Consider the following 18,743-nt stretch of genomic DNA (forward strand, 5'->3'; position numbering starts at 1 on the left):
CTCACTGATTGGGTAGCTGACCAATCCCTCCACCTCTAAGATTCCTATCTAAACCTTAAAGTCTTAAAGTGTCAAGTTTGAACATCTCTGGGGTTTTTTTTCTAAAGGGTTAGGGGTGCAAGGGTCTTGTAACTTGACAGCTTTAAGGCTTGCACACTTCAATGCCAGAGTTCCTGAGCCAACATTTTGGTTTCTAAGCAAGAGCATTATTATTATTTTTTTAATAAATATTTTTATTAGTAAAAGAAAAATACAACAACCAATAACTGGTAAAAAACAATACAACATTCACTGTTTCGCTTTACATTTGACTGTGTTTCAAGACGTTCCCATAATATCAAAATCCTTATAGACATCAGAGGTTAGATATCTTCTCCCCTCCCTCCCTCTTTCCTTCCCTTGTTTCTTCTTTCCCACTCCCCTTCCATTTTGGTTGTTAAGCAAGAGCATTATTAAGTGAGTTTCTCCACATTTTACAAGTTGGCCATGCCCACCCAGTCACATCACTGCCAAGCCACTCCCACTCGGTCACATGGCTGGCAAGCCACTCCAACCTGGTCACATGGCCGGCAAGCCACTCCCACAAAGCAGGCCACACCTACAGAAGAGGTTCTAAAATTTTTGAAACGCACCACTGGCCCACACCCACAATGCAATGCGTCCCACCCACCTGTGCATGTGTGCATGACATCCACCGACCCACCCTTGGCCCTGTTTTTTGCCCTCCCCAGGCTCAGGAGGCTTTCCTGAAGCCTGCGGAGGGCAAAAACGGCCTCCCTTGGCCCCCCCGGAAGCTGGAAACAGATCATTTCCACATTTCCAATTGGCCTATTGGACCCATTTTTCACCCACCCCCAGGCTCCGGAGGCTTTCCTGAAGCCTGGGGAGAGAGAAAGCAGCCTCCCCGGCCCTCCAGAAGTCTGAAAATCAGCTGGTTGGCAGGCGCATGCATGCTGGAGCTGACACCTCATGTGCCAGCACCTATGGCTCTGTGTGACACCTGTGGCACACGTGCCACAGGTTTGCCCTCACCGTCCTAGGACCTCCTAGGGGAGTTGGTGGAGCAAATGTCCATAATGCATCAAAAGCAGAACAATGGGGGTTTTTTTGTGCAAAAACTAAGGAAAAATCATCCAGAAAAGCAGCAGGAAGAGGACTAGAGGAATTTAAACACTCCATTGGCAAGTGACATGCCAAGATGGCCTTCTTTAGACTGGGAGAAAGGTTAGTGAGATCAAGTCTGCATGCCTGATATGTAAAATGAGACCCGGAGAAAAGAGGAACTCAGGCAATCCATTCAAGGGAGATGGAAGGACTGAACACGTTTAGCTGGCTTCACTTCCCTGTAGGACATTCAAATAAGGTTATCCAGAAGGTGAAGACTCTGCAGTAAAACCGATGAAGAGATTTGGGGCATTTTCATAACAAATTAATGAATGACCCTTTACGTTTTGGTAGATCCAAGACTACAGGCAGTTCTTGGCTTACAACATTCATTTAGTGACTATTTGAAGTTCCAGTGGTATGCGCAGAACAGGGGTGGGTTTCAACTGGTTCGCGGCGGTCCCTGCGAACCGGTTGGTCGCTGAACCCGGAAGTAAGTAACTTCCGGGAACGGCGAAAGGCGCACCCGCCCGCCCGTGGTCCTTACCCGGTTTTGACGAGTTCTGCGCTTCCACGCATGCGCAGGACGCATACAGCGCCTGTGCGATCGTCCAGGAGTAGCTGGAGCATCGCGCAGATGCTAGTATGCATGCGTGCACCGCGCGCGTGCACGAGGACACCGCCGGCCCCGTTCCAACCGAACCGGTTGGAACGGGGCGAGAAACCCACCCCTGGCGCAGAAGCAAAAAACAAGATGGCGCCGCCAATAGAACCAATTCGGGGTGTGTGTCCATCAGAGTTACTACCTACTCAGCCAAACCAGTCTGAACCGGTAGGAACCCACCTCTGATGAGTTGGGGATTGGACATTCAGCCTGGGTCCTTGGGGGGGGGGGAGGGATTTGGGAATACTTTCAATATGTAACTTTCACGCCTTTAGCCTCTGATCCTGCTTTTCTTTCCTTGCTATCATTTCAAACTCAGTAAAAGTACCTCTTCTCTAACAAACATGGAGTTTGGGGGGGATTTCCTTTCTTGGGTTTTGAACAGAGGCACGCCTGACATTTCATTTGCATCCTGCATGAAAGAGGCACGCTGAAAGCAGGAAGTCAAAGAGGAAGATCCTGGAATGTGTGTATTTTCCTCCCGGCTACTTCTTTCCAGTGAAGTGGAACACAAAAATGACGTGTCCCTCGAAAACGAAGCAACTCCCAGCCGGGCTTCAACCCAGAGCAGCTCTCTCTCTTCCTCCTGCTGCTTCTGATACGCACAGGGGTTGCTAGTTACTCAGCCTTTCCATGGTCCTCTCAGCTCGCTTATCTTTACAAACTTCACCTAGTTCTGAAAAGAAAGGAAACTGACGTGTCCAGTGCTGAAAATGTAGTTTGCTAAGGAAGGGGGGGGGGGAATGTCCTTTCGGGAATCCCTCCAGCCAGAGAGACGGTCTGTGAGAGCAAGAGCAGAGCTATTCAAGAGCAAAATGCAGCCAGCAAAGAATATATCCAGTTTTATTTCTGTCTAGAAACCGCTTCTGAAGTTTGTGGTCAGGACAGAAAAAAACAAAATTAAATTTTTTCTTTCGGTTTTGCTGCTTAATTTGTTGTTATAGCAATAGCACTTACAGTATACTCCACCCCATAATGCTATTATAGCCCTCTCTGAGTGGTTTATAGAATCAGCATAAGGTAAAGGTAAAGGTTCCCCTCACACATATGTGCTAGTCATTCCTGACTCTAGGAGACGGTGCTCATCTCCGTTTCAAAGCTGAAGAGCCAGCGCTTTCCAAAGACATATCCATGGTCATGTGGTTGGTATGATTAAATGCCAAAGGCGCACAGAACGCTGCTATTTTCCCACCAAAGGTGGCCCCTATTCTTCTACTTGCATTTTTACATGCTTTTGAACTGCAAGGTTGACAGAAGCTGAGACAAGTAATGGGAGCTCACTCCGTTACGCAGCACTAGGATTCGAACCGCAGAACTGCTGAGCCTTCTGATTGAGAAGCTCATCATCTTAGCCACTGAGCCACTGCATACGCCACCCAAAATCTGGGTCCTCATTTTATCGGAAAGATGGAAGGCTGAGTCAACCCCGAACCCTGTCAAGATCGAATTCCAGGCTGTGGGCAGAGAACAGAATAGAGCTGGAAGAGACCTTGGAGGTCTTCTAGTCCAACCCTCTGCTCAAACAGCAGACCCTATCCCAGGGGTCCCCAGCCCCTGGACCTTGGACAAGCACTGGTCTGCCAGAAACCGCCCCACACAAACAAGTGAAATCCCACTCACGGGATGCAGGCAGTATGAGAAACCAGGCCTGCTCCGCTCTATGGAAAACCCTCTCCCCATGAAACTGGTCCATGATGCCCAAAACATTGGCTCCCATTGCCCTATACCAGTGATGGTTAGCCTTTTCGGCACTCAGTGCCAAAACTGGAATGCCAGAGCAATGGAACCTGGAAGAGACCAGCCGGGCGGTATGCATGTTCAAGGTGGCCAGCTGCTCTTCTGGATCCTGTCGCATGTATGTTTGCTGGCCACTGTGCATGCACAAGACGGAACCTGGAAGAGCAGCTGGCAATGGCATGTGTGCCCACAGGTGGCTTTGCGTGCCACCTCTGGTATGTGTGCCATAGATTTGCCATCACAGCCCTACAGCATTTCAGACAAGTGGATATCCAGTTTCTTCTTTAAAGCCTCCAATGCTGGAGCACCTACAACTTCTGAAGGCAAAGCTGTTCCACTGGTTAATTATTCTCGCTGTTAGGAAGTTTCTCCTTAATTCCAGGTCGTTTCCTCACTTGATCAGTTTGCCTGCAATATTGCATTCCAACCATAGAAGTGGTTAGGATTTATTAAGCTGATTCAGTCAAAAACTGTAAATTTGGTAATTTACAGTGCTGAAAAAAGTTGGAACTCAATGCTTTTTTCCTGCTCCTTTCTCTTCCAATTTCTCACCTGCCCATTACTTTTATTTCTATTTGATAGTCTTAATTTTTTTTAAAAAAATGGGACATAAGAAGAACAAGCTGCAGCCCAGCCTGGCCCAGCCGGTCTCCCATCCTACTCACCCCACAAAGGTGACTGAGTCATTTGACTCGAAGTAACCTCCAGCCAAGGCGTGGCCCCAGACCCGTTGGAGGAAGGAAGCCAGATGGAATGTTAGCAAGCACACACGCCCTGCCTCCCCATTGGCTGTCTGGGGATGGTGTGTTTTACACACACGTCTCCTTTTCCACGCCACACACTGCACACACCCCTTGCATAACTTTGGCGGCTTAACTGTTTCCATTCCTGGGAAAGGGAAGTGGTGCTCGGGTGCAAAGGAGACTCCAAAGTCAAGAGGGAACTCAACGTGGCCCTTGATCTGAGTGCAACGCCAATTGAAAGAGATGAAAAGTGTTAATCTGCTTCTTATTGCCACGATGAGCCTTTATTGCAAGCAAAGCTTTGGGCGATGCCAAGCACATGGGGGGGGCGCGAGAGGGGGGAGTTCCATTGAAAAAGTCACAGGTGGGGAAGGTTGGAGAGAAGGCAAAGAGATGGCAAATCATGTTTTTGCAATGGGATACAGGACTAACCACAATGGTGCAAAAATGATCAAACCTGCATCGGGATTTCACAATGCAAATCCCAGATTTTGTACTTGTGTTTTGAGATAGGATGCAAAAATGTCGTAAGCCATGGAATTTGCAGTGAGAAATTGTGGCCCTGGTGGGGTCAATTTTTCCCTAGAGATGCCTGTCCTTCTTTCTTCCCCTTTCTCTCCATGCCCAGCCACTGGCCTTTTCCCCTACTTTTGATGCACAAAGCCTCAAGGAATCATAAAAGGACTTTAAAATGCCAAAGGCTCCATGGCTAGCTCAACAACAGCTTGGAAACTTTTCATACTAAAGCCTCCCATGTAGAAATGCAGGAGAGAAGAACAGCAACTCATGGCTAAATTTACTTCTGGTCTTTCCTTCAAGAGCTCAAGGCAATGTCCTTAACTCTGCAACCTCCAGTTTCAATTCCCACAACAAAGGCTGGTTCAGTAACCAGATTCATGAACAGGCCAAGTGAATTTTCTCAATTAGTCTATTTTCTGGGTTTGCATCATTGTCCCAGCTTTTGCCAACCTAGCAGTTTGAAAGCACATAAAAAAAATGCAAGTAGAAAAATAGGGACCAGTTTGGTGGGAAGGTAACAGTGCTCCATGAGCCTTCGGCATTTAGTCATGCCGGCCACATGACCATGGAGACATCTTCAGGACAGCACTAGCTCTTCGGCTTAGAAACAGAGATGAGCACCACCCCCTAGAGTTGGGAACAACTAGCATGCATGTGCGGGGGAACTTTTATCTTTACTTAATATCTTGTGCCCTACACCAGGGGTCTCCAACCTTGGCAACTTTAAGACTTGTGGACTTCCTGTGGACAAGAAGGCACTACAGAGAGTGATCAATTCTGCACAAGAAACCATTGGTTGCCCTCTAACACCATTGGATGACATCGCCAGGTCTCACTGCTTTAACAGAGTAAGGAAGATATTCAGAGATGATTTACACCCTGGTCAGTGACCATTGGGAAGAAGACATCAAAGCCGAACAAATAGGTTTTAAAATAGTTTCTATCCTTATGGAGTTAAAGACTCTTAAACACAATCACAATCTCTCCATACACATACGGAAACGTATGACTAGTTTTCTTTTTCTTTCTTTTTCTTTTCCTAATTACTTGCATAGGGATTATTCTTTATGTTATTTATGTTGTTTGTATTTTTTATCATGGACTGCACCAGTGAGGCTAAAACCAATTTCATTGTATACATGATGTACAATGACAATAAAGGCTATACTATAACTTCAACCCCCAGTGTTCCTCAGCCAGCAAAGCAAAGCAAAGCTGGCTGAGGAACTCTGGGAGTTGAAGTCCACAAGTTTTAAGGTTGCCAAGGTTGGAGACTCCTACTCTTAACCACTTAACTGCGTGAACGGCCAACTGGGTACATATCCACCCTTAAAACCATAACCAGGTTTAGCAGGTTCTGCAAACGTCACCGCTGATTTCCCACAGGCGGATGTCTCTCCTATCCTTGTCTGATGGATTCCTTGGCTTCCTTGCAACTGTTGCAAAACCTTTGCACACCACAAAAGAGCATGAAATATCCTGGCAGGGTGCTCTGTCTGTCTGCTTGCTTTGACCCTCTACACATGAAGTGAGCAAGTATCTCAGAAAGAGCATGCATGCAGGAACTTCTCGACTTAACAACTGGTCGCTTAGAAACTGTTCAAAGTTCCATGGAATGCAACATAGCTACTTACGACAATGCAGATTTGACGTTTTGACAGCTGCCCCCCCCAGTCGTGTGATAATGGGGCCGTTTCACATGACTAGGGTGGGCAGCTGTCATCTTTGGAATGTTGGGCAACTGACCAGCATTAATGGATGTTTGCAGCACCCCACAGTCCCACAGCTGTCATTGAGGATATTTTTGCTGGAAACTGGCAGTTATTTCTGGTGTCAGGCCTGGAAGCCATCTTTTGCATTGGGACTTCAGGCCTGCCGCATTTAATGCTGTGGGAAAATGGGAGGGGGGATTCTATGGAGTAGGGGAGATATATAGTCATAATAACATTCCTTTCTCAGAGAGTCAAGGTACTTTTGTCTTGCACCTGGAGGGGTGTGACTGGGAGGCACCTCCAGTTGGGATGGTGCCTGATTGGGCCATGTGATGGACATGTGGGTGCTGGGCAGGGGCTTGGACTTTGTTTTGGGTAGGGAAAACCTGGAAGCTTTCAGATTCGGGTTTTCCCAGATGTGCCAATATGACATCTCTAATAAAATGGAATTTTGAGGAACTTCAACCCTCGGAGTCTTCTTTCCTTGGGGGTGTTACTTGGAAGCCTGACATCTGGTTTCCAGCAAAAAAAATACCCACCCCATAGAGAACAATGAGTTTGTTTTATGACCTCCACAAAAAAATGTCATAAACTCGGATCAACCTCTGAACCATCTTCACGACTTGTGGGTTCAATTATAGTGTAAGTCCAGGACAGCCTGTGATGGAAGGGCAAACTAACTTTGAGGAATGTCCATCTGAAACCGCTGCAAAATTTCACATGGTTTCATGGCAGGAAGAGCCGGAGAAAAACCGAGCTGGTGGCCATTCTCAAAGGATTGGTCTGCAACGTGCATTAAGGTGTCCTGCAGAGCTAAGGACAGCGGCCTCTGATCAGAGGTCTGAGGACACGATCTCCTAAATCCCAGGCTCTTCTTGCGTCAGGGGACACTAAATTTAGCTGCTGATAAGGAGGCTGTTTTAGGCCTTCCAGAGGACACAACCACTACGCTGGGCAAATGCCAAGAGCAGAAACTATAGGTGCAGGAGAGCACTTCAACGCAACACAATACATATACACACCTGCATTCCTCAAGCATAGGGCTTCCCTGCACCCTCCAATTCATGCCACACCAATACCAGCCAGCAGGCCCAGTACAGTCATTTTCTGGCAAAGGGTGAGGGCAGCTGCCTGGAAGGCACTGGGTGAAGACTTTGAGATTCTCTGTTTGGATCCACACATGTTCGGGCTAAGTTAAGCTAAACTAGGGTTCATGTATTTGTGATATCACATGTGGCAACCCAACCATTTTTTGATAGATATGAAGTGCAGAGAGTCCTCAACTTAGGATCACAGTTGGGACCAGGTTTCCCTTGCTAAGCAAGGCAGTTGATAAGTGAGTCGCAGACGGTTTTATGACCATTTTGCCATTGTTGTTATGTGAATCACTGCACTTGTTAAATGAACCCAACTCCTCCCAATGTCAGAAGCCAACTGGGGAGGCTGCAAATGGTGATCCCGGGACTGCAGGCCACTGCAAACATTGTAAATACATGAGGAATGCCTAGTGCCATGAGGGCAAACCTATGGCACATGTGCCACAGGTGGCATGCAGCGCCCTCTCGGTGGGCATACGAGGCGTCGCCCCACTTCAGCTCCATTGTGCATGCGCGTGCACCTCCCACCAGCCAGCTGGTCTGCAGGGCTCTGTCGCACATGCGTGGGAGGCGCGGTGTGTGAAGGGGTTCATGTGAGCATGTGCAGGGGGCTTGCGTGAGCATGCATGTGCATGTGGGGTGCATGCGCAGGCTGTGCATGCATTCCATTTGGGGGCTTCAGGGGGGCACACACACATTGATACATGCACGCTTTGGGCACTTGGTCCAGAAAAGGTTAGCTATCAATGGCCTAATGCAGGAGTCCCCAAACTTGGCAACTTTAAGACTTGTGGACTTCAACTCTCAGAATTCTCCAGCCAGCTATGCTATGCTGGCTGGAGAATTCTGGGAGTTGAAGTCCACAAGTCTTAAAGTTGCCAAGTTTGAAGACCTTCGGCCTCGTGCAATCCTCACTTGACCGTGGGGATGCTATGATGTTATGATGGCCACGCAAGTGTGTGGACCAGTCTTAAGTCATTTTTGCAAAAGAAATGGTTGTTAAATCGAGGTCCACCTGTAAGACCAGTATTTCATCAACCTTAGCAACTTTAAGATACATGGACTTCAACGTCCGGAATTTCCCAGCCAGCATAATAAAACACAATTCATTTTTGTTAGGTGAGGGTTGCATATTATGGGATTCTAGTGTTTTATTCACATGGGCTTATTGTGGTTGTCTGAACCCAGAGTCAGGAAAAGCTTTTACAAAAGCGTCTTTCAAAGAGAGCCCCTAAAGCTTGGCTGAATGAACTTATTTATTCATACATTCTTTGCTCTTATATATTTTTTCTTTTAAAGGCCAATCTATGCAAATGACTCTAGCACATGACTCACACATGACTATATACATGATTCTAGCCAAAGGGGACTGAGTTATTCCAGCCAATTATTAAAAGTTCCTGGTTCGTTGGCTTAACAGTGGAAACTTCATGCTTCTGAGATCATCAAACCCATGCCTGAAAAATATCTGACCATTTTATAGGTAATAACACAATGCTTTTAACTTATGATGGCCCCTTCAAGTTATGACCATAATTTCAGGCTCAATTATGGTTATAAATCGAGGACCATTGGTTACCAATAGATAATTTTCATGCTGAATGGGCAAGGATTCTAACTGCCAATTGTTCTTAACTACAAGTTTTAATTACATAAAAGTGAATTAAATCAACTCAAAGTTTGAATGTCTTGGCATCAAGCAACAATTTTTCGACTGTAGCACTAGGTATACCTAAAAAATCCAAATGTAAGCTAGAGAACATTGTGCGTTCCCATTTTATAATATCCTGTGGAGGTTTTCATGCTTGTATTCTCATTCTCTGAGTCATAATCTTAATTCCATTTACAGACCTTTCCAGGTAGATATCAGAACAAACTCCCTGACTTGTATAAGCTGTAAATCAAGGGAAGATTGTCTCATGAAATTGGGAATTCTCTTTTCTTTGAGGGGTTCAAATTAAGAGCTGGCTGGTCAACTTTCAGATGTTCTAGTAGTGGTTTCTGAATTGAGCAGGTGATTCAGAGCTATATCAATGTATCACAACCTTAGCAACTTTGAGATGTGTGGACTTCAACTCCCAGCATGCTTCCTGGGGAATTCTGGGAGTTGACGTCCACACATCTTAAAGTTGCTAAGGTTGAACAATACCGTTGTAGGCAATCTGGTGCTATGCAGTTGCTATTTTCCAAAAAGCATTAATATGGTCAGGAAGATGGATTTCAAGAACAATCCTGAAAAATCTTCTGCTCATGCTTGCTATAAATTAAGAAAACAGGTGTCCCCCAAGCCACTTGGGGCCTGCTATCTCTAAAATGCTCACCAACAGCTGAAATTGGGGGTGGGTGGGAGGAAAGCAAGCAAACAATCAGAGGGAGAATGGAATATCCAGGAAGAAGATGTAGCTTGAACGAATGTGTGACCTATTGTGTTTTTATATATATATATATCTACACATACAAAACCCTTCATGGACTAGCCAAGTGCTAGTTGACTTCTTCCTTATGACCCACCAAAATACAACTTTTGCTTCACAACCAGCACTACTCAGGTGAGCCTGAGGACACAGATAAACTTCCAAGTGCTTCAAGGACCCTCTAAAAAAATGCAAATGACCAGCTGTCTGCAACGAATACAAATTCTTCCATTCCCCACTACCCTGTCAGAGCTGAAGAAGCTTCTTGGATGAGAAGCGAAACGTCTTCAAAAGAAAGAGCAAGAAAGTCCAGTTGCCTCCTGAAAAAAGCACCTTTGGGACAACCATGACCTGGATGGCTGAGAAGCTCTACAGACGTTTTGCATCTCAAGCTCAGACCATGCAAGACATCTCAATTTCACCAAGTCACCTTCCTACAAGGACCCAAAATTATCTCCCAGGTTGGGGAAGAAGCAGAATTGATCCACAGTGTTGCAGTCACAAAACTAAGGGAGATAATGAGTTGCCAGTATTACTGGTACCCTCAAATGCAACCCTTGAATGTTTCTCACTTGACTATGATTCACACCAACCACTTCCTCCACCTTTAATAAGCTTCTTCTACAGCCCCAATGGAGAAAGGGGCCTGCAGCTAGTCCAGCTCATCCAACTCAAGTCACCAGGGATCAAAACCCTCCTGGTGCTTTTGACATTCTCCAATCAAGAACGGCAAACAACAAGGTTACAATTATCTCTATAAATTCAATCCCCAGCAGTCAAGACTGATTTTAAGTGAGCTTGGCTTCAAATGACTACAGGAGCATCTCTGACTAGCTTTCCAAGTTGAAGACTAGTTCTTGAAGACTAGTTCTAATTCTAGTATTGAAAAAAAAATCTCACAAAGTAACGTACAAACATCTTTTGTTACCAAGAACAGCACACAAATGTGCTTTTGTGATCAGCTGTAATTGAGCTTCCTTATGTTTCATCACAGGAGGTGGCGGAACATAAGCCAACCTTGGTTAATCTTCAAAAAGCTAAACAAGGTTTCTTGGATACTTCTCATATCCAAGAGACACCGGGCTATTGGATAAAATAACATCTAAAAAAAAGTGGTGGCAAACTACTCCTGCTACAAGAAGACTGTAACTAGAAAACTCTATAGATGTCACCATACATCAGGGGTATCAAACATAAGGCCCACGGGCTGGATCCGGCCCCGGATGTGCTCAGATCTGGCCCCAGGGCCATCCTGGAAAATGTAACAGGCTGGCCCACATCGCTTTGGCCCAGTCTACCAAATTCAAAGAGGAAACATTGGGCCAGCATGGCTTTGACCTGGTCTACCCAGTGAACAGGAAACATGCCAGAAGTTTGGGGAGTGGTGTCAAGCTGGCCACAACCACCGAGTCAGCCATGCCCACCCAGTCTCCTCCCACCCAGGTCAATCACAGCCATGATGCAGCCCTCAATGAAATTGAGTTTGATATCCCTGCCATACATCATGAAATTTTGTTTGAAAGTGGCATCCACAAGACTGCATCCAGGCATATGTCAACTTGCAAAGCACTACCATGTCTGTTATCGAGTTGCCATGGATGAAAAGGGGAGCACATTCCATGCATACCTTCAGCCAGGGTCAGATCTCAGATTAGCCACAGCAGGCTTGTGAGGCGTGGAATTCTGCAGCTTGCTGGAGCACCTCATTGGATAATGTGATTTATGACACAGACTGGGGGGAGGAAACAGGGGCAAAGTTTAGCCGTAACTTACATGAGGTCAGATCTGACTCCGCTAGGGTATTGCTGAAATATTGCTCCTAATAAATGACTGGGTTTCTTTTGAAACTTGGCTTGAGGATCATAAATTAATTAGGGCATCTTTCAGAAACATGACAGCATGCTTACCAGGGCATCAGGCGTCCAAAGCAAGTCCAGGAGCTTTTACTGATGAAGAAACCCACCAGGGGATCAGTTATGGCATCCCACGCCCGTCCCCCAAACAGGATGAGGGATGCGTAGAAGGGGTCCATCTGTTAAACAGAAGAAGGGAAGAACCTCCATTCAACTCAGGCGTGAGAACTCATTCTCTCACTGAAAGTCATAAGGGGAAGAAAAGCAAATTGGCCTCTTGTAGAAAAAAAAGGACAAGTAGAAACAAGCCAACCCAGTGGGAAGAGAGCTACCGTAGGGCAAGGTGGAAAATTCAGTATTTGAACCAAATCCATGCATATAAACTCAAGTCAGTTTGCAAGTGAGCTGCAGTTGCTGAAATTCTCTTGGTAATGGCTTTCTATCTCTTCCAATAAATAGGGATAGTCCTCGACTTATGACTGCAATTGAGTCAAGAATTATGCTGGCTAAATCATGCTGATTATTAAGCGGGTCATCACATGACTCCGCCCAACTTTACAACCTTTTTTGGATCAGTCGTAAATGAGCACCCCAGGTGTTACGCGAACCCATTGTTGACAATGGGTGATGGTTTTTTTTTTTGCTGGAAATCAGAAGTAAATGCTTATTTCCAGAAAAAAAAACATTATGAGTTATGGTCAGATGACTGTGGGGTGCTACAAATGGCCGTAAATGCTGGCCAGTTGCCAAGCACCCAAAATGCACCATGTGATTGGGAGAAGGCATTGGAACTTTGAACCCAGCTCTTAAGTAGTTTTTAAGTCTATTGTAATTTCAAACAGTCGCTAAGTGACTGATTGTAAGTTGAGGACTAGTAATAGCACTTAGACTTATATACAGCTTACAGTGCTTTACAGCTTTTTCTAAGCAGTTTAGATAATCAGAGTTATTGCCCCCCAACAATATGGGTCCTCATTTTTCCCACTTCGGAAGGATGGAAGGTTGAGTCAACTTTGAGAATAGTGAGATTCAATTTGCCAAATTGCAGGCAGCTGGCAGGCAGCAGAAGGAGCCTGCAGTACTGCACTCTAACCACTGCACCACCATGGCTACCTGTGTGACTCGCTCTGTGGTTTTGATATGTTCTCCTGAGCTTCTCTAAGTGGTTTGAATTCTGTCTCTAGCTAAAGCCTGACATTGACAAGCTGGAACATGGAGCGGTTTATCAGATGGTGAAGTTACATTAATTACAACCCAAAGGTGCTTTAAAAACACAACTGGATTTTCTTGGGATTTTTTTCCCTTAAAAATGTTTCACTTCTAATCCAAGAAGTTTCTTCATTTCTGGATGAGCTTCTTGGATGAGAAGTGAAATGTTTTCAAAGAAAAAAAACCAAGAAAGTCCAGTTGCTTTTTGGAAAAAGCATGTTTGGGACAACTGTGACCTGGATGATTGAGAATCTCCATGGTCACGTTAATTGCATTTTTAGGTCTGCCACCCTCTAGTTTTGAAATATTGAGTAGCTGCTTTCTTCATCCGAAGCGATGAACTTCGAAATGCTACGCAGGCTTCCAGGGACAACGGGGCCAAAATACAGATGGAACCACATATCAACAGTTGTACATATCATTAATTGGGCTTGTGGGATTATGGTTTATTTAACAAATTACAGTACAAGCAAGTCAGGGCTTTGTGGGATGTGTGAACTCAAGTCAGTGAGTTACCAAGCAATAGCAAATGTGTTGCTCTTCTCAGCAGGGGTTATTGACTGAAAGCAAAATGCCATGGCGAACATATAATCGAGGCAAGCAATGCACCACGAGAAAACAAGATGTTCTTAATTTGAGAACACTTGCTAGGAGCATGCAAAATGGACTGAACAATGCTTTCAACAATCTGGTTATACATCAGACTAGAATAGGGGTGAGACACGTGGTTTGGTTCAGATTAGGTCAAGAAATTCTAGAGGCATTCTGTGCCCCAGGAAGACAAGACATGGAAGGGAAGCATGAAGTCCCAGCTAAGAGAAAAGAAAGAGACGCCTCTGCAATTGGGGGATGGTTCCTTCCCTAAGCTAGCACTCTCTGGATCAGACCTGAGCATTCTGCAGCTCCAGGCCACATCTGGCCTTTCGGCTGTCCCTGTTTGGCCCATGTGAGGTCAATCAGAAATTAGAAATCAAATGTGAATAAGTGTACAGTCCTATTGTTTTGATTCTTCAAAACAGTCTCATTTTCTCATGTGGTCACTTGGGAAAATTAATTGCCCCGTTCCATGCTCTGGGTGAATGGGGCAGCCTATTTGCTATTGCTTAGTAACTCCTGGAGTTCCCAAAGAAGTAATTCCTGTGCTGCTAAGATTTCAGGGCAATTTAATTCTACCACATCTGGAAGATTCTGGATGCAAGAAAGCTGCATTGTGCAAAGCTGTTACAGGTAATTTTCAACTTACAACAGTTCATTTAGCAATTTTTCAAAGCTGCAATGGTTACCACTGCAATCATCCCTTACTGCAATGTCCCCACTGTTGTATGATCAAAATTTGGGGGCTTGGCAAAGACCATACATTTATGATAGCTGCAATTTCCCAGGGTCATGGGATCACCACTTTCAACCTTCCCAGCCAGCTTTCAAAAGCAAAGTCAACAGGGGAAGCTGGATTTGCTTAACAATTGTATTATTTGCTCAACAACTGCATGATTCTGACACCGATAACAACTGTGGCAAAGAGGTCGTAAAACTGGGCACCACACACTTTATAACCACCTTACTCAGCAACAGAAATTCTGTTCCCAATTGGGGTTGTAAGTCGAAGACTAGCTTTACACAGGTGTGCAGAAGCCCTTGGATCCTGAGCTCAGTAAGGGGTTGCATGAAGGAGGGCTGCCCATAGGGTGGGTACTAGGGACACAGCACTGAGACCCAATCTGAAAGAGCAACAGGAAAGTACCTCTGTAATAGAAAGCTAGCATCTCAAGCAAAAGGCTAGGCAAGAAGCTATCTTGAAAAGGGATGGTTCTACATAGAGTGGAGCATGTAGGAAATTTTGCATGGAAAGAAAAGTTTTGGGGAACTCTAGAAAGTACCTCTGTAATAGAAAGCTAGCATCTCAAGCAAAAGGTTAGGCAAGAAGCTATCTTGAAAAGGGATGGTTCTACATAGAGTGGAGCATGTAGGAAATTTTGCATGGAAAGAAAAGTTTTGGGGAACTCTAGAAAGTACCTCTGTAATAGAAAGCTAGCATCTCAAGCAAAAGGTTAGGCAAGAAGCTACCTTGAAAAGGGATGGTTCTACATAGAGTGGAGCATGTAGGAAATTTTGCATGGAAAGAAAAGCTTTTGGGAACTCTAACCCAAACAAACAGCCCTTAAAGAAAATCTATACTGGGTGCAAATCTTTAGACGTGGCTCAGCCTAGAGTTGAATCCAATTGGAGTCCCCAATAAGTCTTGATTTGACCACCCACCCCCAGCCTCAAAGAAAAGACTGAAGCCAGTTAAGACTTACCTGCACCACGTCCAGCAAGTAAATCTGTAGAAAGAATCCCAAAGCACAACCAGTGATTTGATAGGGTGCTCCACCAATGGCATAACACACTTTGCTGCATATCGATAGCTTTGTTTTGCTTTCTCTCTGGAAAAGAAAATTTGGAAGCAATGGTTAAAACTACAGAAGAAAGATCAAATAGGACTTGCTCTGTATCAGTGGTTCTCAGCCTTGGCCATTTTAAGACATGTGGACTTCAATTCCCCGCAAGTTGGCTGGGAAATTCTAGGAGTTAAAGTTCCCATGTCTTAAGGATGGATGAGAAATACTTGCTCTATGTTCCACAAATTCAATTCATCTTTAAATTCACCCAACCCAATTTATGGAATTAACTTATTTTCTGGATTCACACAATACACTGAACAAGAAATTGACCCAGTGCTTTGGTTTGTACTTGGTTTTAGAAAGGGAGAATTTTGCACCTTCTAGACTCTTTAGCAGTATTTGCACGTATCTTCCCAGGGTATTTATCACTCCTACTTTCTAGCGACAACTTTCTTTGTTCACTCTTAGCAAATATCCCAGCTTAAACAGGCAATAAATCTCACCAAGGACAGATCATAGAAGCTAGTCCAGAAAAAGTGGTGCTTGTTCACGCTTTCAGCCCAATTGGGGTGAAAAAACAATGAAACACTTTCTCCCACTGCCAGCAGGGTGTACGGCTGTAACAGCCTCCCCATTCACCCAAACAACTCTGGATGTGCTATCAATGATTATTACAGATTGAAAAACTTGAGACGTTGCATTAAATTATTCAGCTTTCAGGTCCTCTTCACCCTGTTGGATCCAATCCAGAAGTTAAAGCAGAGTTTTGAATACCACTGGATTTTTACCAGTGTTGATTATTAACCAATTTCATTGTATACATGATGTACAATGACAATAAAGGCTATACTACTACGATTATATATGTTGGGTGAAAATAGCAATTGTGCATCATCTCCAATAAGTTGCGGTAATCACACATCCAATCCAACCAACTGGTAAATACAAGTGGTGTGAACTCAGAAGGATCATCATAAACATATTGGCTGAAATCGCAGGAGTGATTTTTAGAGATGTTTTGAAAAAGTTTGCAATTCCTGATTTAACTAGACTTCTTTTCTGAAACTCAGTTCAGTTTTTACTACTGAAAAGGCAGTTTACAAGTGAGGGAATAGTGAGATCCTTCCAGTTATATACCCAGACACAAAGACTATCTTCACATCATTCTTAATCAGAGGTGGGCAATTTGATGTTCTCCAGGTATTTTGGATACAGTCCTGCATTCTCTTGCCATTGGATATGCTGGCTGAGGCTGAATGGGTATTTAAATTCAAAACATGGGGTGAGTGCCGTAATGCCTAGCCAAATGCTATGCCCTGAACCCTGGCTTACATTCAATGGTTACCCCAAGATCAATATACAGTGGCCATGTTTGCATGGTTAGACTACAGTGCAGTTGGATGTGCAGTGATTTGGTGTTTAGCCTTTTGAGTGAAACAGGCCATTCATTTAAGACATAACTGGTCACCCAAAAACCGTCTCACAGACTCCAACAAACTCTCCCTCAAAAGCCAACCATCCCTTCAGTGCTCAGGTTACAGATTATAAACATCAAGTCTAAGAGAGAAGCCACAGGCTGAATTGTCCTTTTCTATTAAGGTTTGTTTCCTGGCATCCTGGTCAGTTCACTGGCCATCCTGGTCAGAAGCGGAAACTGAGTAAGAGAGCGCCAGACGATTTTCAGCACTGAGTTCATTCATTCTTTCAAGACCTCTCAAGTCCCAGGCTCACATTCTCACCCATCGATCACTTCCCACCCCACGCTAAAAATCGGGGCATTCCGGCCACCCACGGCTACGAGGGAAGCTAAATCCTGGAAAAGCCACCCTCACATTAAAACCTCACCCCACCCCTTTCCGAAACAACCTGCAACTTCTCCGTAAGAGCACCACAGTTGTTTCTTAAAGAGGCAGAAACACACACACACAAACACACACGGCCACGAAGTTTTGAGAAAGAAACTAAAAGAAAAGGAAAACCTGCCCCTTCCCCATTTAATACATTTTTTACAAAAAAGGAGAAACAAGCCGACTGCTTTTCTCGTGTATTATATTTATATGTATATATTTTCCAAAAGAGGAAGCCGCTGCCCAAAGCGGGGGCCGTCCCTTCTTCTCACCGTTTATGAATGGACTTGAACTCCACGAGGCCTCGTAGCGCTTTTAGTTACAACTCCAAGGCTGACTCGCCGAAAAACCCGAGGTGGGAGCTCTTATTAAAAGAGGCGGGGGGCTTCCACGCGGTGTAAGTCAACCCCTCTTCTTCCTCCCTCTCTTCTCAGTCCCCTTCACTACTCTCCCGTTGCCCCGTCCGCACGTCCGACCTACCGGGAGGGACTAACCTTGAGGAAACGCCAGGGGCCAGAAAGCGTCCGCAGCAGAGCCATGGTGGATCGTTCACCCAGAGCCCGCTCGAATTTGAAGGCTCCGAGACTTATAAGGAAGGCTCGTCCGCCCGCCTGCCCGCCCACCTCCGCCCTGATCCGGAGAGAGGGATCCGGACGGCTCGCCGAACTTCGCCTTCCAGGACCCCCTTTATTTTGGGGATGGGGCGTTTCAGGCTCTCCCGGGTCCGCTTGGGAGGAGGGGGGGAAGCCAGCGAGCAGCGCGCACCGCCCAGACACATTCCATGCTTTCTGGCTCTCTGGGGATCCCTTCCCGGTGGATCGACTGCCCCGGGGGCTGCACGTGGATCGCCCAGCTATTTCTAGCCGCGCTTCCTCGGGAGTCGATCTTCCTTGGGCTTGCAAGCAGGGCCAGTTTCGCGCGCGGTTTCCAGCCTCTCCGCGCCTTAGTTAACTTTTTTCTTCTTCCCCCGGCCCCTTTTGGCCTTCGCCCTCCCGCTTCCGCCGATGACTTTCGCTTTACCTTGGATGGGATCAGTTCCTCCGGTTTTAAGATGCTCGGTTGCAAGAGGCCAGCCGAAGAGACGCTCTCAGCTCCTTCTCCTTTGGCCATTGGCAAGCCCAGGGGATCGGGTCCGAGTAATCCACTTGATCTCCGTGCGCGAAAGTTGTCCTTTTCCCCTTTCCTTTCCTTCCTTCTCCCTTTCTTCTGTCTTTTCTTCCCCCTTTCCTTTCCTCCTTTCTCCTCTTTTCCTCTTTTTTCTTTTCCTTCCTCCTCTTTTCCTTTCTCCTCTTTTCCTTTCCTTTCTTTTCTTTTCCTTTCTCCCCTTTTCCTTTCTTTTTCTTTCCTTTCTCTCCTCTTTTCTTCTTTCTTTTCTTTTCCTTTCTTCTCTTTTCCTCTTTTTTTCTTTTCCTTTCTCCTCTTTTCTTTTTCCTTTCTCCCACTTTTCCTCTTTTCTTTCTTTT

The 18,743-nt window shown here is 45.4% G+C and overlaps 1 protein-coding gene across 4 annotated transcripts in view; it reads right to left on the reverse strand.

Moving 5' to 3' along the window:
* Nucleotides 1–18,518, reverse strand: part of MFSD2A (major facilitator superfamily domain containing 2A) — a 52,298-nt gene extending 33,780 nt beyond the window's left edge. Inside the window, exons 1-4 of one of the 4 annotated variants that reach the window (XM_032228456.1) lie at nucleotides 18,290–18,518; nucleotides 17,579–17,583; nucleotides 15,350–15,471; nucleotides 11,898–12,022 (exon numbers count right to left, since the gene is read on the reverse strand). In XM_032228456.1, the coding sequence (XP_032084347.1) occupies nucleotides 11,898–12,022; nucleotides 15,350–15,471; nucleotides 17,579–17,583; nucleotides 18,290–18,390 (353 nt within the window). In that variant the 5' untranslated portion in view covers nucleotides 18,391–18,518. The other 3 variants (XM_032228452.1, XM_032228453.1, XM_032228455.1) reach the window with 3 other exon arrangements.
* Between the last annotated feature and the right edge of the window lie 225 nt (nucleotides 18,519–18,743).

The sequence above is a fragment of the Thamnophis elegans genome, chromosome 12 (assembly GCF_009769535.1).
Source record: "Thamnophis elegans isolate rThaEle1 chromosome 12, rThaEle1.pri, whole genome shotgun sequence".
NCBI classification, from domain to species: Eukaryota; Metazoa; Chordata; class Lepidosauria; order Squamata; family Colubridae; genus Thamnophis; species Thamnophis elegans.